General features: G+C 38.6%; 5 protein-coding genes across 5 annotated transcripts; 2 read left to right on the top strand and 3 right to left on the bottom strand.

Moving 5' to 3' along the window:
* The first annotated feature begins 1,775 nt into the window (after window positions 1-1,775).
* On the top strand, window positions 1,776-4,388 carry LOC105974189 (wall-associated receptor kinase 2-like). The gene is made up of 3 exons (XM_088815923.1): window positions 1,776-2,690; window positions 2,788-2,958; window positions 3,084-4,388. The coding sequence occupies exons 1-3, from the start codon at window positions 1,808-1,810 to the stop codon at window positions 4,265-4,267; spliced, it is 2,238 nt and encodes a 745-aa protein (XP_088672049.1). The 5' UTR covers window positions 1,776-1,807; the 3' UTR covers window positions 4,268-4,388.
* Window positions 4,389-4,392: 4 nt separating this feature from the next.
* On the bottom strand, window positions 4,393-7,387 carry LOC105974507 (wall-associated receptor kinase 2-like). Its single transcript, XM_088815920.1, has 3 exons — window positions 6,373-7,387; window positions 6,100-6,276; window positions 4,393-5,782 (listed from the first exon to the last, which is right to left on the bottom strand). The coding sequence occupies exons 1-3, from the start codon at window positions 7,256-7,258 to the stop codon at window positions 4,566-4,568; spliced, it is 2,280 nt and encodes a 759-aa protein (XP_088672046.1). The 5' UTR covers window positions 7,259-7,387; the 3' UTR covers window positions 4,393-4,565.
* Window positions 7,388-8,563: 1,176 nt separating this feature from the next.
* On the bottom strand, window positions 8,564-11,421 carry LOC105974421 (uncharacterized). Its single transcript, XM_012999521.2, has 5 exons — window positions 10,515-11,421; window positions 9,738-10,193; window positions 9,271-9,648; window positions 9,079-9,146; window positions 8,564-8,985 (listed from the first exon to the last, which is right to left on the bottom strand). The coding sequence occupies exons 1-5, from the start codon at window positions 11,175-11,177 to the stop codon at window positions 8,772-8,774; spliced, it is 1,779 nt and encodes a 592-aa protein (XP_012854975.2). The 5' UTR covers window positions 11,178-11,421; the 3' UTR covers window positions 8,564-8,771.
* A 655-nt stretch (window positions 11,422-12,076) lies between these two features.
* LOC105974193 (wall-associated receptor kinase 2-like) lies at window positions 12,077-14,908 on the top strand. Its single transcript, XM_088815921.1, has 3 exons — window positions 12,077-13,203; window positions 13,383-13,535; window positions 13,660-14,908. Exons 1-3 carry the CDS (start codon window positions 12,318-12,320, stop codon window positions 14,871-14,873), a joined length of 2,253 nt encoding a protein of 750 aa, XP_088672047.1. The 5' UTR covers window positions 12,077-12,317; the 3' UTR covers window positions 14,874-14,908.
* A 279-nt stretch (window positions 14,909-15,187) lies between these two features.
* Window positions 15,188-22,356, bottom strand: FANCM (DEAD/DEAH box RNA helicase family protein). Its single transcript, XM_088815918.1, has 23 exons — window positions 22,103-22,356; window positions 21,604-21,991; window positions 21,340-21,483; window positions 20,862-20,944; window positions 20,648-20,762; window positions 20,294-20,385; window positions 19,927-19,981; window positions 19,707-19,828; window positions 19,521-19,634; window positions 19,212-19,405; window positions 18,950-19,080; window positions 18,721-18,781; window positions 18,551-18,621; window positions 18,409-18,458; window positions 18,179-18,344; window positions 17,944-18,071; window positions 17,520-17,852; window positions 17,369-17,435; window positions 16,807-17,277; window positions 16,368-16,718; window positions 16,181-16,232; window positions 15,941-16,090; window positions 15,188-15,864 (listed from the first exon to the last, which is right to left on the bottom strand). The coding sequence occupies exons 1-23, from the start codon at window positions 22,148-22,150 to the stop codon at window positions 15,354-15,356; spliced, it is 3,897 nt and encodes a 1,298-aa protein (XP_088672044.1). The 5' UTR covers window positions 22,151-22,356; the 3' UTR covers window positions 15,188-15,353.
* Between the last annotated feature and the right edge of the window lie 63 nt (window positions 22,357-22,419).

Raw genomic sequence — 22,419 nt, 5'->3', positions numbered from 1 at the left:
CATACAAGTTTACTTTGTAAAAATACAAAAAAAAAAAAAAATTCATTGAACGAACGAGTAGACCTAAGTTGTAGTTTCCGTTCTAATTGGAATAAAAAATTAGATAGTCGTTGAATGAAGCAAAAATCTATTAATTTGGGACTACCAAAATTTTATTAATTTAACAAAATATTAACTTATCGAATTAATAAATTTTCGCTGAATCGGAACCTAAAGAAACTATTATTTAAATAAAGCATGTGTGACAAATTACACTTAAAAGACTATTGACAAATGAATTCGAATATGAATAAATTTAGATATTCGTTATAGAGTAGTCACCATTGAGATGATGTCCACCTAAATTTGACAAAGCTCGAAAAGTAATTATGACGCAATAAATAACCCTTTGAAATTTACAAAAACAAGATTGAGGCTTTTTTTTTTTTGTTGAAGACAAAAAGGAACTTGGCGTGTGTAGCAAAGTTAAGACATTGTTTAAGTCAAGATTATTTAGTTTTAATTGGACATTTAACTCGAGTCAATGGGAAGTCATAATCTTGACTAATTAAACAAAAGTCTTTAACTTAATTATCTGTAGTGGCTCTTGCACAACAAAGAAAGCCATTCTTTTTTTTTAAGCAGTGTCCCAATCTTGAACCAGTTAATGTAACAAAATTAATCTCAACATACGCAACATCAAAATGACACATCACTTTACATTATAATAACTGCAGTATTCAGTCACCAATTTATTTTTATTTTTTTCTATCTCCCACCACCCAATATTATAGGTAGATCAACAACCTGATCTCTAATGCTATATATCATATCCAGTACTTGTACTATAAACATCCCCATTATTTAACAACAAATTCATTCAATCGATCACGAAGCAAAGATTCCGTCTCTTCTCCTTCTTCCCCGTTCCGGGCCCACGCATAGTGTCGTTTTCTGCCGAGCCGCAAACCTTCCAACTCCATAGCCACCTCTTTCATACTAGGCCTATCTTCACCTCTCACATACAAGCACTCTTTTGCAATCTTAGCAACTTCCATTATCTGTTCATAATTATCTCCCACATTACTACTACTATCATCGACAATTTCGAGTATTCGATCTTCCTTTAGCAACGAAAGAAACAAGTATGACAAATTCTTCTCAACCTCCGATTTGTCGAACCGTATTGCTCCCCTGCCGGTTAGTAGCTCCAATAAAACCACTCCGAAAGTTGTAAACGTCGCTTTTTTCGGTCAATTGATTTGTCTTGCATGTATTCAGGATCAAGATATCCAAAAGTTCCTTTCACCATTGTAGATAGCTGAGTGTGTGATCTTGAGGCCCCACTTTCGAAGCTCCAAACATGACCGCCAATAGGGTGGAGGTGTAAGAAATATTCATAGTTGAGGAATGGTTGTAAGTATCCAAACATGACGTAATTTGACATTACATCATGGCTGTAATTAACCCTATATTCTTTTACTCTGTAAACTTCAAAAAAAAAAAAAAAAAAAAAATAAGAAATGAAGATTGGAAGTAACATTAATTATTAAAAAAAAAAAACGAAATCAATTATGTAAGAGGGTGATTGTTCACCAATTACAAACAAGTCTACGATGCATGAAATCGACATACAAGTTTACTTTGTAAAAAATTGTAAATTATTTCATTAATCCAGCCAAAAAAAAATGACACTTGCAGTTAAGATTTTGTTAAATTCCCAATTGCTTGAGAGAATTTGTATAAATGTATGGTAGTAATCTTGTTTTAAGTTCATAATAATAACAACCCAGAAAACAGAAGAATTAACATAAATATATAGTACGAGATGTCATTAGTGGTTCTTCTTCCCATGATGATCATCTTCTTCTTCTTCTTCGCTATGATCAAACCAGCACTCTCCCAAAATTTGCCGGCCATAGCGAAGCTTGGTTGCACCGCCACGTGCGGCGGCGTAAGCATCCCATATCCATTCGGCACCACAGAGAAATGTTACGAAAACCCTAGTTTCAAGGTCTTGTGCAACGAAACCTCCAACGGCACACAACAATTGTTCTTAGAGGACATGCCAATCAAAAGTATAAATGTCAACGACGGCCAACTGACAGTGAATAGGCTGATAGGGCACATTTGTTACCATCGCAATGGCAGCTTGGCTTCCACCATTGAAACAAGGACAACCTTGCCCACACATCTTACAATTAGTAATACAGCTAATACCGTCACGATTGTGGGATGTGATGCATATGGATTTGTCTCCAGTCAGCAGCTTCGCCGGATTTACCTTGCCGCTTGCACGACCACGTGCTATACACGTGAGGATCTGGTGGAAGGTTCCTGTACGGGTTCAGGCTGCTGTCAAACTTCCATTCCCGAAAATGTTAGGTATATGGATATTGAATTGGGCAGTATTCGTAATTTCACAAATGTTTCTGATTTCAACGATTGTGGGTATGCTTTTGTTGCTGAGATAAATGCATTCAATTTTTCATTTCAAAGCCTCACCGATTTGAAGAAGACTACACATTTTCCTATGGTTATTGATTGGGCCATTGGAAACGGCACGTGCGAGCAGGCTCAAACGAACAAGACTAACTATGCTTGTTTGAGCTCCTACTCCACCTGCAACCAAACGAAAAACGTCAACGGGTATCGTTGTAGTTGCGTTGAGGGTTATCAAGGAAATCCTTATCTCGTCGATGGTTGTACTAGTATGTGTATATATGCCCGTGTTTCTTGTTTTTTTTTCCGACCCTTTCATAGCATGTGTGCCTATATATGATTATCGTGCTTTTTATCAATGTGCAGATATAGATGAATGTAAAGATCCGGTTCTTAAACAGCAGTGTGGTAATTATGAATGCGTGGATAATGAAGGCGGTTTTGAGTGTCTTTGCCCAAAAGGGTACCGTGGCGATGGGAAGACAGGTGGACAAGGTTGCAGGCCTGGTGAATCGCTTATACTAAGAATCGTTGCAGGTTTTTTGAATATATAGTTGCTTAACTAATTTGTCTATTTAATCTTTCTTGTTCATGATGTATGTTCGATTCGATATGTTAACTAACCTTTGTGCGTAATTTGTTTTGGATTCTTGAAATTACAGGGAGTGCTCTAGGGGTGATTGTTCTTTTATTGGTTGTGTGCGTAATTTACTTGGAGCTCAAGCGACGAAGAGCCAACAAGGCAAAGGAAGAGTACTTTCATCGGAATGGTGGCATGATGTTGCTCGAAAAACTAGCCCATCGAGAAAGATCGCAAGACATGGTGAAGATCTTCACTTCAACTCAGCTGCAAAAGGCGACGAACGACTTCAATAACGACATGATCATCGGCCAAGGTGGATTCGGCACTGTGTACAAAGGATTGCTACAAGACAACACCATAGTTGCTATAAAAAGGTCCAAAAGAGTCGATCCGAACCAAACAGAGCAATTCATAAACGAGGTGCTCGTTCTTTCTCAAGTCAACCACAGGAATGTGGTCAGGCTCCTAGGTTGTTGCTTCGAAACCGAAGTGCCACTTCTCGTTTACGAATTCGTAGACAACGGCACACTTTCTTCGCACGTCCACAATCAATTCAAGGCCCGTTATCTTAATTGGGAGACTCGTTTAAGGATAGCTGCAGAAACTGCAGGGGTGCTTTCGTACTTACACTCTGCAGCTGCTACTCCGATCATACATAGAGATGTGAAGTCGGATAATATTCTGTTAGACCATACTTTCACAGCAAAAGTAGCCGATTTTGGAGCTTCGAGATTAGTTCCTATAGACCACACTCAGCTGTCTACTATGGTGCAAGGCACGTTCGGATATCTTGATCCCGAATATCTTCAAACGAACCAATTGACCGAAAAAAGCGATGTTTATAGTTTCGGAGTAGTCTTGTTGGAGCTAATAACCAGTAGACAGGCTATATGCTTCGACAAACCGGAGGTTGAGAAGAATCTGTCGTACTTTTTTCTTTCGTTGCTAAAGCAAGATCGAGTACTCGAAATTGTCGATGATAGTATAGTGGGAGATAATTATGAGCAGATAATGGAAGTTGCTAAGATTGCAAAAGAGTGTTTGTATGTGAGAGGTGAAGATAGGCCTAGTATGAAAGAGGTGACTATGGAGTTAGAAGGTTTGAGGCTCGGCGGACACTACTCGTGGGCCCGGAAAGAGCAAAACGTAGAGGAAACGGAACACTTGCTTGGTGAGCAGAGCAGCGTTAATAGCGCGGGCGTTGGATACGATAGCATTAATATGGACCATGTTGCTCTGCCTACATTGGGTGGAGGGAGATAGATAATATTTGGTGTCTTATATATGTTTGATTCATTTGTACAATAATCATATATAGCATTTTGTGTGTTGTAAATTCAATGAGTGATTTTTCATGTGAAGATTCATTTGTGTTGAAATCAAATCAGAAATCAAGAATTCTTACATATGAAAACAACATGAAAATCAATCATCAATTTACAACATTGCCCTTGTGCAAGCATTTCACAAGTCTATATTAGCAACTCAAAACTACAGCTCACAATCAAACTCAGCAGCAGCATAAATAAACTGCACTTAAAACCCCAAATTAAAAAAATTTCTATCTCCCTAGTCCACCCATTGTAGGCAAAAGAACTTGATCTCTAATACTATCATATCCAATAGTAGTATTACTATAACCATCACCATTACCTACAAATTCATTCAATCGATCACGAAGCAAAGATTCCGTCTCTTCTCCTTCGTCCCCGTTCCGGGCCCACGCATGTTTCCCACCGAGCCGCAAACCTTCCAACTCCATAGCCACCTCCTTCATGCTAGGCCTATCTTCACCTCTCACATACAAACACCCTTTTGCAAGCTTCGCAACTTCCATTATTTGCTCCCTACTTTTCTCGTCTCCCATAATACTATCATCAACAACTTCCATTATTCGATCTTGCTTCAACATCGAAAGAAAAAAGTAGGACAAATTCTTCTCCTCCTCCGGTTTGTCAAAGCATATCGCCCCCCTACCGGTTAGTAGCTCCAATAGTACAACTCCGAAACTATAAACATCGCTTTTCTCGGTCAACTGATTTGTCTGCATGTATTCAGGATCAAGATATCCGAATGTACCTTGCACCATCGTAGACAGCTGAGTGTGATCTATGGGAACTAATCTCGAAGCTCCAAAATCAGCTACTTTTGCTGTGAAAGTACTGTCCAAAAGAATATTATCCGACTTCACGTCTCTATGTATAATCGGTGTAGAAGCCGAAGAGTGTAGGTACGAAAGCACACCGGCAGTCTCTGCAGCTATCCTCAAACGAGTCTCCCAATTAAGATAACGGGCCTTGTCTTGATTGTGCACGTGCGAAGAAAGTGTGCCGTTGTCTACAAATTCGTAAACGAGAAGGGGCACTTCGGTTTCGAAGCAACAACCTAGTAGCCTGACCACATTCCTGTGGTTGACTTGAGAAAGAACGAGCACCTCGTTTATGAACTGCTCGGTTTGGTTCGGGTCGACTCTCTTGGACTTTTTTATAGCGACTGTATTGTTGTTCTCTTGTAATAGGCCTTTGTAGACTGTGCCGAAGCCACCCTGGCCGATGATCATGTCGTTGTGGAAGTCGTTTGTCGCCTTTTCGAGCTCGACTGAAGTGAAGATCTTGACCGTGTCTTGTGATCGTTCTCGTGCGGAGAGTTTCTCTTGTAAGAGCATGCCGCCGTTTTGGAGGAAGTTCTTTTGCTTAGTTAGGTTGTTTTGTCTTCTCCTGAGCTCCAAGTACAATACACACGCAGCTAATAGAAGAATAACTACTCCTAGGGCAATCCCTGCATCAAGAATCAAGATTTGTTAATAAGAAACCCTTCTTGCATTTAATATAGTGACAGCAGCACATGCATGCATTTTTATTTTTCAGACAATTATATATAAATCCAACAAGAGAGAGAGAGAGAGAGAGAGAGAGAGAGAGAGAGAGAGATGCTAGATAAATATAGTTAAACCTCTATTAATTAATATAGTCAGTACTAACAAAATTCTATTAATTTAGCGAAATATCAAATTATCGAGGTGGGAACAGAAAAAAATATTATTTGAGTGAGGTTATCAATTTATCGAGTATTAGTTTATCGAGGTTCTACTGTACCTGCAACAAGTTTTATAATAAGCGATTCGCCACGTCGGCAACCTTCTCCGTCTAATCTTCCATCGCCACTGTACCCGTTAGGGCAAATACACTCAAAACCGCCTTCGTTGTTCGTGCAATGAGAATCGGATCTGCACATCCTTTTCACTAGATCTGGATCTTCACATTCATTTATATCTGCAATTATGCAAAAAAATTACAAAACTAGTTTATAATTAAACTGCAAATTTAGAATGAAAAAAAAAGCGCCTTAATTATCATGTATTTATTTACCTTCGCAGCCATTGATGATATAAGGGTTTCCCCGATAACCTGCCGGGCAATGACAACGATAACCGTAACCATTTTCAGGTTTTTCGCAAGTAGAATTAGGGCTGACGCAAGCGTAGCTAGTCGAATTCCTCATAGCCGATTCGCAAGAAGTCTCGTTTCCGATTGCCCAATCGATAATGATCGGAAGACTGGTGACATTCTTCAAGGTGGTAAAATTATTGGCGTAAAATCTAAACGAACTCTCCTCAACAAGAAAAGCAAATCCACAGTCGTTGAAATCTCGAACACCGGTGTAGTTCGAATAGCTTCTCAATCGAACATCGATCCGGTTCACGTTCTCGGGAATCGAGGTCTGGCAGCAGCCGGAGCCCGTGCATGATCCTTCCTCCAGGTCAGCGGTGGATTCGCACATGGCGGTGCAGCCGGTGGTGAAGTTCCGGCCCACGCGCCGCCCGGAGATGTAACCGTACGCATCGCACCCCACGATAGTGAATTTGTTGACGACGTTGTTGATCGTGAAAAATCTTGGCACGAACAATGTTGACGTTGTGCGGGTAGCCCTAGTGCCGTTAGGGTTGTAGCAGTCGAGGTTTGTGCGCTTCATCACTCGTAAATAGCCGGCGTCGAGATTTATCTCCGTGATCTGCATGGTGGTTTCTCCGATGAAGAGGCGCGGCGGGGTGAAGGTTTGGTTGCAGGTGACCTTGAAAAACGGGTGCGTGTAGCAGTTCTCCGACGTGCCGAATGGGAAAGGGATCGCTACGCCGCCGCAGTTGTCGGTGCAGTTCGGTCTTGCTATGGGGGCATTTTGGGAAAGTGATGGATTAATTGAGCTGAACAACAAGATCAATATAGGAAGAAGATGAAGATGAAGAAGAAGAACCATTTTTTTTTGTTAATTAATTAATTCTGTATATATATTTTCAATTATATATACAATCATAGAACAGAAGATTTATACAGAAATATATACTACTGGTTTTTTGGTTAAAGTTGTCTGAGTCAATGGTTCGATTTTGTCTAGGTCTTTGGCAAGATTAATGAAGTTTCTTCGTAATTATATTTGACTGAGTGCAATTTGCTCATTTTTTTTAATTTTAATTTTAATTTTAATCTAATTTAACTGCAACTTCATGCATGAATTAATTATTCAATTTGTTTTCGAATTAATTAACTGCTGGCTGGCTGTGACATGAGTGGAGATTCATCTCAAGTCGTCAATGGCGGGACTAATAAACAATTTTGTTAATTCGTCACGTTTTCTTTCGTTAGAAAATAGGGCAGTTCAGTTCACATTATGAAATTAATTTTTTTTTTCTTTTAACTCATTTTTACTATTTGTTTAACATTTTTTTTTTCTATTTTAATTAGATTTTACTGTTTTAATAAGATTTGATATTACTAGTATTACTATCTAATGGAGTAATGGTGAATGTAAAATTATGCATTTCAGATAATTTTATTGGACAATTTTGGAATTTATTGTTAGTTAGTAGAAATTTTGAGGAATTTAATGTTTTTGCATTTTGATGATTGATGTGAATAAATATAAAAATGGTAATGGATTTTCTTAATTTATGTCCGGTCGTAGGGATGTCAAAATCTTGACTATAAACCAAGTCAAGTTCTTTTTTCTTTTTCTTTTTCTTTTTCTTTTTAAATAAAGTAAAGTTTGCCAGTTGTTGGATCTAATGACAGTTTCTATTTTGACTGCGTTTTTGGGGTTTTATTTATATATTTCAATTTTGATGCAATGAATTTAATGATTATTTATATTTTTCTTTCTGTGGCTGCTGATGCTTTATTTATGTTTATTCGGTCATTGAAATCCTTTTAATAATATCACCATTATTGATGTTATTATTAGTGCCCGGGCCCAATCTATTGACCAACTTATTCGATGCTATACCCGACGAAATTTACTAAGTAATTCTTATCAGTTAGTATGCGACGAAGTTCACTAGGTAATTCTTATCCGTTAGTATGCGCTGCTTATTCAATGCTACACCCGATAAACTTCACTAGTTGATTCTTATCCGTTAGTCTAAGCGTACTCACAAAGATGTATATGTGTGCTTAAATAAGTCAAACCATGTGATAAACTAACAGCTTAATTGTAACCAAACAACATAAACTACACTTAAGAAAATAATTGTCAAATTAAAATTTCAAGAAAAAAAAAAATCAAGAGTTTTTCAAGAACTTTGCCAGGTCTTTTTAGGGTTCTTTTTTCACCATGCCTTAGAAAATCCACAAAATTTTCCCCCAAAAAAAAAACCAAATGCTACAAAACAAAGAGCAGCAACCTATATATACAGAGTCCCACAACTGAGTCAACTACATACCTAGAAACCATAAGAAAAAAGTCAAACATCTTTTTACACGACGAAATGAACACACTAAGACATTACCGACATGGCCCGTCTGAAATCGAGCGATTTAAGTGCTGAATCGGGGAACGGCTGTGTACCGGGCATCCACAAATTTCCATTATGGGGCATCAATACCTGACGTTGGTCGCTCTTTCTTGAAGCTTCTTCTCCAATGTTAGGGCAAGGAACTTCTTTCTTGTTCTTCACAAACGCAAAGAACTCTGCAACTTGACGTGCATACCTTCACACGCAACACAAACAAAAGAATTTAGATAACATAAATTACGAGTGGCGAATTTCACGTAGAAGGGAAGGAAAAGGTAAACAAACATACTCGCGCTTGGCTTCTACGTCTTTGGTAAAGTCGATATCCGGCTCACAGTCGAGAACCAATGCAGGAACCTGCTAATTGCAAAAACCACCGTAAGTTCGATATTTAGATTTTTTTTATAATTTTTTTTAATTATCAATAGTTCAAGATTGTAGCAATTATGCCAAGATGAAATAAATAGTCGAAACTAAAGACCTTTTGGATGCTCGAGTGCATATGATCACCATCTAAATAAAAGACTTGATCCCGTATATTAGGATGCAAAGACCAGTCAACATCGCTCGGCAGTTTGCTCACAGACAAAACTCCGTGATTTCCGCTTTGGAATGGGAAAAGCCAGCTTTCATGCTTTTCATGCAAGTCTCGTAAGTAATCGAGAGAAACACCACCTTCCTCGGATCTCTTACGCAGCATCATACGCTTGTGGCAAGTATCGGGGCTAGCTCTAAGGTAGATAAAACCATCCGGAATAAGTCCCGGCAAACTCGAAACAACTGGATCAAACCACGAATCGTAAATGCTTATCTCCATTTCGTTCATCCACTTCGCCTCATGAACAGCTCTCACAAACACCTTCCCATAAAAATAAATGTTTTTCGAAAAATAAAAAATAAAAAATAAAAAAAATCGTAATCTCAGAAAAAAGCAGAATAATTAATTACCATTCTATCACTGAAAACACTTCTTTCCATTAATCGGAGAGGCTTGATTCCACCTGAAGATTCTCTCTCCTGCATAACTCGTGTAACAAACACGTAGTTTTGGAAGGTGTAAGCGTATCTCTCCGGCTCGGCGTAAAAAGCATCTAATATGTTAAAGTGGTCAGGACCGATATTCTGCCACTTGGCGACAGGTTCCGGAACAACCTCGACAAGGTCCCTAAGCTCGAGGGTTTCGTTAGCTATTCTCTGCAGAAAAGTGCTCTTCCCAACACTGATATTTCCTTCGACGCATAGAGTGATTCGCTTCTTTTGAGCCGGCTTCACATCGTTCTCCTTCAGCTCTCCATCGACACTCTCTTTGATAAACGTGGTTATACTCTCGGCGTGGTTTTTGTGTATTATACCCACAGAGCTTTGCAAGAACTCCACCATTTTCTCACTCGATTTCCCGTAAAACTGCACCACATATACACATTTATTACCAAAATAACCGGGCTACGCATAAATCAAGCGTTTTAATAACTTTCGGAAATATAAGCATTTAAACGAAAAAATGAATTATTTGTGCTGACCATATGTAAAGCTACAACTACACCTTACAACAATCTTGCATACGAAAACCAACTGTCTAGCATTAAACAAGAATGAATTACAACCATTCTCTTCCTCGCATTTTCGTATACCATTTAAATTCATAAACAAACATTGGATGTACGAAAAAGTTAACATTAATCCGCATTGCTTAAATAATCGATGTAAACACAAAATCAAAGATACCTTCTCTTTATAGAGCTGTTTGAGCTGAGCTACACCCTCAAACCCTTTCTTCACCAGCTTTCTCAAATTCCGCGGCCCTACTCCTGGTATTGTCAACAAATCGGGGGTGTCCGCCGCCATAGGGCCACCACTACCGCCGCCACTGCCACTCCTCTGCCTCCTCTGCACCCTGGTTTTTGCATTTTCGGCGTCGTCCACTACCTCATTATCAGTTGATAATTCACCGGAGACCTTATCCGAATTACCGGCAAGCGTACAAAACCAAGCTCTGTAAGGCGTTCCTACACTACCGTAGTTACTCTCTTTGAAAACCACCCAAGCCCTCGACGGCGGCACACTACCGCTTACTTTCTCGACGGAGCAACTGCAGGGACGGAAACCGGAGGAGGGCATTTTCGCGAGGCGGAGGTTATGAGCGGCGGCCGCCGTGGAGAAAGGGTTTCTCGGGCGGTGCAAGGGTTGGAGGTGTCGGAGCGCGGCGGTGGAAGAAGAAGAAGACATCGTTTTGACAAATTTGGAGGCTCCTCCTCCTCTTCCTCCTCCTCCGCCGCAAAAACCCAGAGAGAAAGTGGTGGAGGTGGAGAGGGGTGGCGAGAGCGAAGTATTAACGGATAGAATATGGGGGCCGGAGGCGGCGGGGCTCCTGCGCAGCAGCTTCTGCATAGCTATGGCGCATCTCACACCCACAAATTATGGATGCAAAGTTTGTACGTACGAGGTTGTACTCTTGTATCTATCTATATATATATATGTGTGTGTGTGTGTGTAAGTATAACGAGAAGGGGGCGGTGTTGAAGAAGACGAAGCAGAATTTGGGGTTGGGTTCTCGGTGCCAACAAGGGTTTTTACTTTTTAGGGAAGGACATTTTGAATTTCTTTTTATTTTCTTTTAATTTTACATAATTTCGAATTAATTAATTAATCGTATGTTCATAATTGTGAAATGTGATATATTTTTCATTAAATGAAATTTTTATAAACAAAAATAATTTCTGAAATAATTATCGATTTTTTAGAGAAAAACGAATTCAAATCAATAATAAATTATAATTAATTAATTAATTGGAAATGGGCTAAGGGTAGCCAATTTTATAGAGCAACATATAAAATGGGCCAAAAGAATTAATATGACCAAGTCAACACAAGTCCAAGACTTGGGCCTAACGGCCCAAATGGGCTCACCTGTACTTTGAAGATTTATATTCATAAAAATAATTAAAAATTAAAATTTAAAATAAAAAATTATGCATTTGGTAGAAAAAGATTCCAAAAAGTCAATTCATGCATTTACATTCAAAATCGACAGCAAAAAATAGCTTTCCATGATGCTATCGTCGCAACTAGGATTTTATTTTTATTTTTTATTTTTATTTATTTATTTATTTGCTTATAAAAAACAAAAACTAGACTTATTTTTAAGTCAAGAATGGACAGAAGTAGAACACAAGTGTATATATATATATATTGTAGATGTGTATAAAATATGTTTACAGAAAATAATGGAAGATAGAAAATATAGTAGGTGTTCAAATACACGTATTTTAAAATAGTCAAGTGTAGCGTCTAATTTCCCGAACGACGAACTGAAGACTATGTAACCATCAAATTACCGTGTTTATTCACACTTCTTCTTCATCATATATAATATTCACAGTGCTTCGTCTTTGTCTTCGTCCTCGTAATATTCACACTAATTTTGTATAAGTGTATGTGGTTATATAAATAAACTTGTTTTAACTTGTCATAAAATAAATTATAATAACCAAAAAAAAAAAATTAATTAACATCCGAAATTAAAATATTATGGGGCGGCGGCGGTTTGATAATTTGCTGCACACTCTGGCATTGATTCTGCCCATCACCATCATCATCTCCGCCCAGAATCCCGGCGACCGCATAGCAAAGCCGAATTGCGCCGACAGTTGCGGCGGCGTAGCCATCCCATACCCATTCGGGACGACGGAGAACTGCTACCAACACAAAAGTTTCCACGTCACCTGCAACACAACCCTCCGCCCCCACAAATTGTTCCTCGGAGAAAGCAAAATTCAGATCACAAACATAACCCTAGACGGTCAAATCAAAGTCCTCCAGTTCTTAGCGCACGACTGCTACGACCGGAGCGGCACCGGAGTTTTCAGCAACCGCCCGTACATAGAACTCCCCATACACCTCACGGTCAACAACAACGTCAACAAGTTCACCGTCGTCGGCTGCGATTCGTACGGCTACGTCTCCGGCAACCGCCTGAACCGGAAGTACACCACCGGCTGCATCGCCAAGTGCGAGTCCCTCGACGATCTGGAGGAAGGCTCCTGTACGGGCTCCGGCTGCTGCCAGACTTCGATACCGGAGGATGTGTGGAGGGTAGTTATGGAATTGGGGAGTTTCGGGAACTACATAAACGTCTCCGATTTCAACAACTGCGGCCACGCTTTCCTCGTCGAGGAATCCGCTTTCAAATTCTCACGTGACAGCCTCACAAACCTAAGAAACTTCGAGAAGCTTCCTCTTGTGGTCGACTGGGCCATCGGAAACGGCACGTGCGAGGAGGCGCTGACCAACAAAACCAGCTATGCTTGCGTAAGCCCTAATTCTGCATGCTACAAACCTGAAGATGGCTATGGGTACAGGTGTCGCTGCCTCGACGGTTACCATGGAAACCCTTATCTTAGCAATGGCTGTGTTGGTAAGCATGGTTTTTATCATTTTTTGCTTAATTGGATATATATATATATATATATATATATATATATATATATATATATATATATATATATATATATATATATATATATATATGTGATTAATTAATATGAAGCTAATAATTAATGAATTAATTAATTGTTGTTTAATAATTAATGGCAGATATAAATGAATGTGAAGATGCAAGTGCAAGCAAGTGCAAACATGGCTGTGAGAATACAGAAGGCAGTTTTCACTGCCTTTGCCCCAAAGGGTACCATAAAGATGGAGATGATTGCCGTCGTGGCGAATCGCTTACGATAAAACTTGTTGCAGGTTAATTACTAATTAATTATTAATTAAATATCTAATTAATTATTGGATTTTTCAATTATCTTAGGAGCCAAACGAAGACTTAGTCTTTTTCGGGTTTTTTGTTGTTTTTCGATTTCTTGAACAGGTATTGCGCTAGGTGTGATAATTCTTCTGTTGACTGCTTGTTTGTTGTACTTGGAGCTCAAAAGAAGGAAATCCAACAGAAGAAAGGAAGAGCACTTCCTTCAAAATGGTGGCTTCATGTTACTCGAAAAACTAGCTACACGAGAAAGATCGCAAGACATGGTGAAGATCTTCTCTTCAGCCGAGCTGCAAAAGGCAACGAACGACTTCAGTAAGGACATGATCATCGGCCAAGGTGGCTTCGGCACAGTGTACAAAGGTCTACTATCAGACAACACTGTAGTCGCTATAAAAAGGTCGAAAAGAGTCGATCCCGACCAAACCGAGCAATTCATAAACGAGGTACTTATTCTTTCTCAAGTCAACCACAGGAATGTGGTCAGGCTACTTGGTTGTTGCTTCGAAACCGAAGTACCTCTTCTTGTTTACGAATTCGTCGACAATGGCACACTTTCTTTACACCTGCACAATCGAGAAAAGGCATGTTATCTTAATTGGGAGACTCGTTTAAGAATAGCTGCAGAGACTGCCGGTGTGCTTTCGTACCTACACTCTTCGGCTTCTACACCGATCATACATAGAGATGTGAAATCAGACAATATTCTCTTAGATCACACTTTCACAGCTAAAGTGGCTGATTTTGGAGCTTCGAGATTGGTTCCCATGGACCACACTCAGCTTTCTACTATGGTGCAAGGAACTTTCGGTTATCTTGATCCCGAATACATGCAGACAAATCAATTGACCGAAAAAAGCGATGTTTATAGTTTCGGAGTTGTACTATTGGAGCTACTAACCGGTAGGGGGGCGATATGCTTTGACAAACCGGAGGAGGAGAAGAATTTGTCCTACTTTTTTCTTTCGATGCTGAAGCAAGATCGAATAATAGAAGTTGTTGATGATAGTATTATGGGAGACGAGAAAAGTAGGGAGCAAATAATGGAAGTTGCGAAGCTTGCGAAAGGGTGCTTGTATGTGAGAGGTGAAGATAGGCCTAGTATGACGGAGGTGGCTATGGAGTTGGAAGGTTTGAGGCTCGGCGGAAAGCACGCGTGGGCTCGGAAAGGGGAAGATGGAGAAGAGACGGAATCTTTGCTTCGTGATCGGTTGAATGAATTTGTTGTCAATGGCGGTGGTGATGGTAATTACACTACTGTTGGATATGATAGCATTCGAGATCAGATGGTTGTGCCAACATTGGGTGGTGGAAGATAGAAAATATGTTGGTGTGTAAATGTAGTTTTATATATATATATATATATATATATATATATATATATATATATATATATATATATATATATATATATTAATCCAAAGGACTTTGTGAAATTCCATTTGTAATAAACTTGTGTAATAAGTGATGTATTGTTCAAATGTCTTGATGTTCCTGAAATTATTTGTTGAAATGAAAATGAAATTCGTTTTTTTTTTCTTCGATCAGTAAGAACGGTCTAAAGAATTAGCATAAACATATTAAACAGCCAAAAGGAGGCCGTAACGAAGACCTACTAGCCACGCTTTGATCATAAAACGAAACCAAAACTGCACAAGAGTGCGTTTTCATATACAAAATTCCTCTCCGTTCTATTTACATCATCACTACAACTTTCTGGTCTCAATAAATATATTTGCACCCTAACATTCTACATTAATGAACTGTAATACTTCCACTTATTCCATGAACCGAAAGAATCAAAATCCAAGATCAAAGGAGGGAGAGCCCAAAATTGCAAGATTCTGCTCAATAGGCTCGGGTAAAGTTGATGTTTTCAGAGTTAAACACTCTGTTTTCTGCCTGAGTAGTTTTGCAGCTTCTTCTTCAATTGCATCAAGATCTATCCCTTCGTAGAATTGGTCGTCTTCGAATACATCTATGTTTTCCTCAGTTCGTTCTTCTTGTCTCTGCATGCACGATTTTTCGCACGCAGCTTCAGCGATCATCAAGAACTCCTTGTTTAAATTAACTACCGGTACTGATTGAGCTGTTTGGTGAAAGCTCAACTTTCTTTTACGACTATCCAATGTAAATTGAGAATTCATAGCAGTTGAGTCAAAGCAGCCACGAGTTTTCGCATTGTCGTTTTTTGTTCCTGATGAACTCCCACTTTCATCGATTCTGCTACTTTGAACCACAGAGTCGGGACTAGACTTTGTGTCGAAGTTGGGAAATCTTTGAAATGGAGATTGACTGAGCAATGATCTCCTGCCAAAATCAAACGTAATGTAATGTCAAAAAAGACCGAATAATCGAAGAAATATCAACAAAGACAGTGAAAAACCTGTAAATTGCCATCATATCGGTTCTACTGTCACAGGCTTGTGTACTAGTTGCTGCAGTATTTGTACCATCATCTATAAAGCTGTCTTCGTAAGAACTGTTTTCCGGTTCATCCTCCTCATCATCAGATGCCATAACTTCAGGTGAGACCCTAAACAGGACAATATCGATTATCATTTGAAAACTTCGGAGAAAACGAAACAAGTACGTGAGCATTGACAATCTCTGATAATGAACTTACTCTGCTTCCTCATCGATATAGAGTACAGCATCATTTGCTCGTTTCTTCTCACCTGAATGACACAAGAACGAGAGAGAGAGAGAGAGAGAGAGAGAGTACACAAAGAAAGTTAGCGATGCAGAAGAAACATAATTCTCAGATGATACCACTTCAAGTTTTGAATGTACACGAAACCAAATTAGTTTACCTTTAACAAGCTTAGTAGGTCTACGGTCGTGGGTCCCTCTAAAAGTTCCAAGTTTTCTGCTAGGCCCAGTTCGTTCTCTGGATTCTGAAGGAATATTCCTTTTGACATCCCCAAGCTTGCGCAACCTTCTGAACTTACATTGCTGCTCAACTGTTTCAGGCCTTACTCCAGAATCGAAAAGCCAGTCTTTGCTGTTGCTCGAGTTCGATAGTTTAGGAGTTTGCATTTCTTTCGAAACTGATAGTGGCTTCTCTTCAAGATCCAAGGACTTCACTGAGAATTCAGTCTCCAAATTCGGGGAGGAAATGAGAGCAGGAACTGCGAAACTACCTCTGCCGCCATTCCATGGTCCTGTACATATATGATTGCAGATATAAACATTGATATTGATACATGTATACAAATGGTATGACGAAAGAAAGTGTACGAAAATACAAACCAGAACTATGTATAGGAGATTCTGGAACAACTCCACTTTCGATGAAATTAGTCAGTCTTGGGCTAAGCTCACAATCTATACTATCATTGCTCGATTCCTTTTCTTTTGGCATTCTGCTGGAAATTGGGGTGTTGAGAATTTCCTCATCCTCATATTTACCGTTAGCATCATGCATAGTGTCCTCTTCATGATCTTCTGAATCGGGCACCAAAAGATATTCGGGAACCATATTGTCATCGATCGTGCATTTAGCATTAAATTGCAGCGGCAGTTCCGGTAAGGATGAGATCTGGACATTTCCAACATCATCAATCGATACAAATTCCGAACCAAATAGAGGAGCATGTAGGCACGGTTTTTGTTTGTCGAAGTCCTCAAAGTCTATACCCTTAGCAAACTTCTTGAATTCTATTTCAGTTTCCGGTACTTCTGTTTCCAATTTCTCTTCAGCAGGACCAAAATTCTCTGAATCTAGACATATTAAACGAGCTGAATTAGAAAAATACTGAACAACGATAAATCACCGAGAATGTAAAGGCCCGCCCTGTTTTCAAGCCGTTACCTTCTATTATTTCTTCATGAGGCTCCACTTCTTCAACTCCGACGCAAGGTTCTGAAATATCTTCATGCTGAATCAAGATAACGAATCAAATTAATCACAACAAAAGGATAGAAAATGGAGTGTAAAACAAGTCCAACAACAGCTTACAAACCTCTGCCGAAAAGGTTTTGCTGTCATCGTCAAATGTTAGCCCTTGCAAATATTGCATCGTATCTATTAGGAACCCTGTTCTAGATGAATGTAACACTTTGTTTACAGGGGAAGGAAATGCCTGGAAGTGAGGAAAGACTGTAAGAGATGGTATCCAAGTATCACTCGTAGACTTAAAATACTTGGCAAGTAAACCAGTCTCGGAATCGTTTAATTCGGTCTTGTATCCGGGCACCGAGACAGGGACATTATCTTTCACTTTATTCCCACGAGGAACAAATTCTTTAATTGACATCTCGAGAAATTGCACCTCTGGTTTGAAAAGATGGGGAACCTGCAAACCGTATGCAAAGGATATAGTGACAAACTTCTTACTTTTCTGCTTTCGTGAGAAAATCAAGAGATTGTATGCAGAAAAATAATACCATTCTTGGGCTGGGATGGAAGTTAAAGCTATTCATCCCACCATTTCTCATGTGTTTCGTAACAGTTTTGCTACTTGCTAGCTTTCGTGTATAACCCTTCATCTCCGACCCTTCGCATGCTAAAACTAGTAAGCTTACTAAGGAAAATGCTGCTTCGGAAATGATTACAAGTCATGATTCAGTATCTATCAATTATATATAAGATTTAAGAAGCAAGATATGAACGTAAGGATATCAACTCGTCCTTCATGCTTTCTTCCAGTCCTTCCCATTCGCTGAATCATTCTCAAAGGTGAGACATTAGCATCGAAGCATATAACAAGATCAACTTCCATGATATCTAGACCTTCTTCACCGATTGATGTTGCAACAATGACATTGTACCCACCTGTCCGAAATTTCTACAGAGACAAGTCAAATAAAACCACCGAGGATGGTGGAGATGACAAATCGAGAAATAATTACCTGTAAAACTGCTTGTTGAATTTTCTGTGATTGTCCTTTTAAGGTTTTTCCTGCATAGGATACCAACAAAAGTCGATAAAGGACTATCAACCATTGTCACAAATTTAATAGAATACTGGATAAGGAGAGTAGAGCAATGAACCTGCGCTTTGTCCAATGAACTCAGTAGCTTTAACAATATCCCCAATATCTGTCAGTGCATTAAGTATGTCCCTGATATTCAATTATTTACTGTTAGCAATCATTTTGCTTATATTTCTAGTATCAGAAAAATATGTACGATACTTTGATGAGACAAAAAACCAACTTTACCTGACACTACCTCTAAAATTTGAAAAAATGATGACTCTGGAGTGTTGTGGATCTTTCAATTCTGCACCAGAACTTACGAATGTAAATTGGACTGTATTTTTCTTCGTCATGTAAATCCAAATAGTGAAATGGAAAAGACAGCAACTAACAACAAAAGCTTCCATGCAGAATTAAGTTCATCGTATTTGAAAAAATGACAGACAGAAAGTAATAGTCTCGTGTTACATACTGAAATGGCCAATCAGTACTTCCAGCATTTTTGCCAATTTGGGACTGGGGGCACCATGGGAAAGAGTTTGCTGCATTAAAAGTTTTGCTTTCAAAAAATCTTCATTTCTACTCATATGCCGTGCGAAACACCTGCGAAAACAATATTCGATTGTGTATAAGTGCAGGAATATCCGCAAATAAAGATTCTCGAAAAATAGAAACTTTGGTACTCATCTATTCTTGAATAAAAAATGGAAGAAATTATAATGAACCTTGCGTACCCTTGTTTAATTTTCTCATCGAGCATCTCAAATGCTGGTCTTATTCCATGGCTTGAAAGCAATTTCCTGATGTGGTACAATGTTATAAGAACTCCAAAATAACCTTCAATTTCTCCATACTTTATATGAGGAAGGTCTTGAGGCGGCTCTTGGCGAAATCTATCCCTTGAAATCAGGAAATCGTGCGGGCTCATCTGTAAATTACAAATACATGTTCATAAATTACAACCGACAAATCTAGGCGGAAAAAACTACAAAATAAACTAAGTACATGAACAAATAATACTGCATCTCAAACTTGGAACATACTGTCTGAATATCTCTGTTCTGAAGGAGTCCAAATGCACGAAGACGGCCAACCAATGGGTGTATTACTTTCAACAGCAGATTATTTATTTCAACTGCTTCATCACCCATCGCAACCTAACAGAATTCGGTTATTCTCATACGTATTTCATGGAGTAGAATTAAGCAATTAAACAAAGTTATTACTACCTCAATCAGTTCTATCTTTCTTTCGTGCACATAACGAAGTACATCGGGGTCACTTTCATCTCGATATTCAAGTGTAGATATTTGAAGATTGTTGATTACATGCTGAATTGTCTGCTGTTTAGCTGAGTTGCAACCAGTAAAAAATCATTTTGGGAAAGAAGTAAGAATATCAAAATCAACTATATGCCAAATCTTTTTGGTGATTTTGCAGAGTACTTACCTCCTGGTGTTGCTGTCAGTGCTAATATTCTCAGTTGAACAGGAGTATCCATCAACTACAAAATCATAGAGGCAGTGTCAACTTAATATTTGAAGTAAATGTAATAGTGATCATGGAATCTAAACAATGGGGCTAGAAATTTCACTCATCTATGTACTTCTCTTACATATAGCTCCAAAATTGTTCAAATATCTAAATCCATCCCCTTACTACTCTAACAAAATATTGCTAAGCTTACGATTTCCGAAGTTTTACTAGTAATCTTAGAGCTCGTGTAATCAAATTTCTCGAAAATTCCAATGGCAATGCATTGAACTTCTGTAAAAAGGATAAATAGGAAAATATTTCTCAGAATGAAATGACAAACCTCACGGACTACACCACAGTAAGCAAAGTTTCCCATAGCTCGATGTGCCTCGTCGATCACCAAGCAGACCAGATGCTTCACCAAACATGAGCCTACAACATAAACTCAAATAAATAAACTACTAAGATCTAGGCAAATCTAGTTAAATTTTCCTTCTAAAAGCATGGCTGTTCTTATTAGAAAACAATATTCAACATAACCAAAGGACAAAAGGAAATGTCAAACCGGAGAGTGTAATCAGAAAAATGGATCATACATCAGATGACTTCTATTTTTGCCACGTGTATCAAGGCTTAAATTTCAGAATACGTATTTTGACTGGAATAAGGCATCAGAACAAATTGGAAAACAAACCAGAATGTATATCCTTTTCCAAAACTTGTGGAGTAACAAAAAAAACTCGTCTGCTTTTCCAAAACTCTGCTCTTTTCGTAGGACTAGTCTGGCCTGTTAGATCAATTGTGTACTCCTGCAATAAGTTAAATGACAAATTTCTCAAGTTATGCAAATTCCCCAACATGAAACATAAGCAAATGCAAGTCCAAGAAAACTGTAATCGTTGCGTTACTTGTGGAATTCCGACAATTTTGTGGCAAGCTTCTATTTGTTGCATTACGAGTGGTCGAGATGGAGCAGCAAAAACAATTTTTCCTACCAAAGATGAAGAAAATAGTATTGTCAATATTGCTTAAAAAAAGGTTTCGAACATAATATTTTTAACAAATAAAAAAGAAAATCAACACCGTGGTCATCGTATACATGATTTAACTGCTCATCCTGCAAAATTCTAATTAACGATCTGTCACAGTTATGTTTCCATGAATATATTGAGCTCAACAATGTACGTTTATCACTTCACTTTTCACCGTTGAATTCATTTTTTTAGCCTGACAAGTCCTGTTTCGTTTTCAAATTATTCGTCTAAATGTACTGAGTTCAGGACAACATAAACATATGCAAGGACACATAATTTTCTACTGTTTAGCCGTCATGTAGCCAACGAAAAAAGAGAAAACAGAGTCTGAAGCAGTATATGATCGCATTACCTTGAGGAAACCATCTGAAATAGTTATACATGACAACGGCCGCAATAAGAGTTTTTCCAAGTCCCGTTGGCAATACTACTAGAGTATTCGAAAATAGTGCGGTCCTCGTGATAGAGAATTGATAATCACGACGTGGGATATTCACTGCCATAAACAGAGAATAGTGAATCTCACAAGTTCAAAACCTCAGAATTGAACATGCCAAAATTAAAAAAATCAACACATACAAAAAGAAAATGAAAACTTTTCGGCGAAGAAACTAACCTGGATATATCCAGGTCTTGGCAGCCTCAACATCAATCTTAACAAATTCATCAAGCATCTCAGTATCTTCACACCCAACAACATTCTTATGACCAATACTATCGTCATTACTCGTATTTCCGGAAAACCCATTTGAAAATTCCACCTTTTCCACGGATTTTTTAGAATAACTAGATGAAAACCCGACAAATCTATCTAATGTGGATTGCCTAGTTGAAGAGACTGAACTAAAATTAGAATCAAATTTTCTTTTTTTCTGCACTTCTGGAACAGGGTTCGAATTAATTTCTGAACCACAGTTAAAATTAGAAACGGAGGTGGGTTTTTCAGTATTAGTTGCCTGGCATGCCACATCAATTTCTTGCACAGCTGCTTCCCAATCAAATTCCTAATACACCAAAAAAAAATTGAAATAGACAGAAAAAAAAAAAAAGCCCATTTGAATGAATTGTGGTAAAATGGCAAGACATGGAATTATCAATTGACGAATTGAACTTACATCGTCGTCGTCTACGATGTGCAGATGATGAGTGGAAGTGGAAGCCATAAAATAGTCTTCCGTGAAGGTTGGAAATTTTTATACAAAACGACGTCGTAAATTAATCGATACTCACGACGACTACATTAATTTAGTGGTTCCAGCTTCCAATTTGGGGTTTTTTTGGGGGAGGGAGATGAGTGAGAAGAAGCCCTTCAAGAGAGAGAAAGAGCGGTAAAATGCGTGAGAAGCGCAATTTTTGAAGTTGGGGGAGAAAGAAAGGAATTGCAATTTGTTTAATTTCTTGAATTTAATTGAGCCTATTTTGTAAAAGTATA

The sequence above is a fragment of the Erythranthe guttata genome, chromosome 3 (genome assembly GCF_056151865.1).
Source record: "Erythranthe guttata isolate IM_541 chromosome 3, IM_541, whole genome shotgun sequence".
In the NCBI taxonomy this organism is placed as follows: Eukaryota; Viridiplantae; Streptophyta; class Magnoliopsida; order Lamiales; family Phrymaceae; genus Erythranthe; species Erythranthe guttata.
The sequence above is the reverse complement of the archived record's forward strand: the minus strand, read 5'-3'. Positions and strand labels throughout refer to the sequence as shown.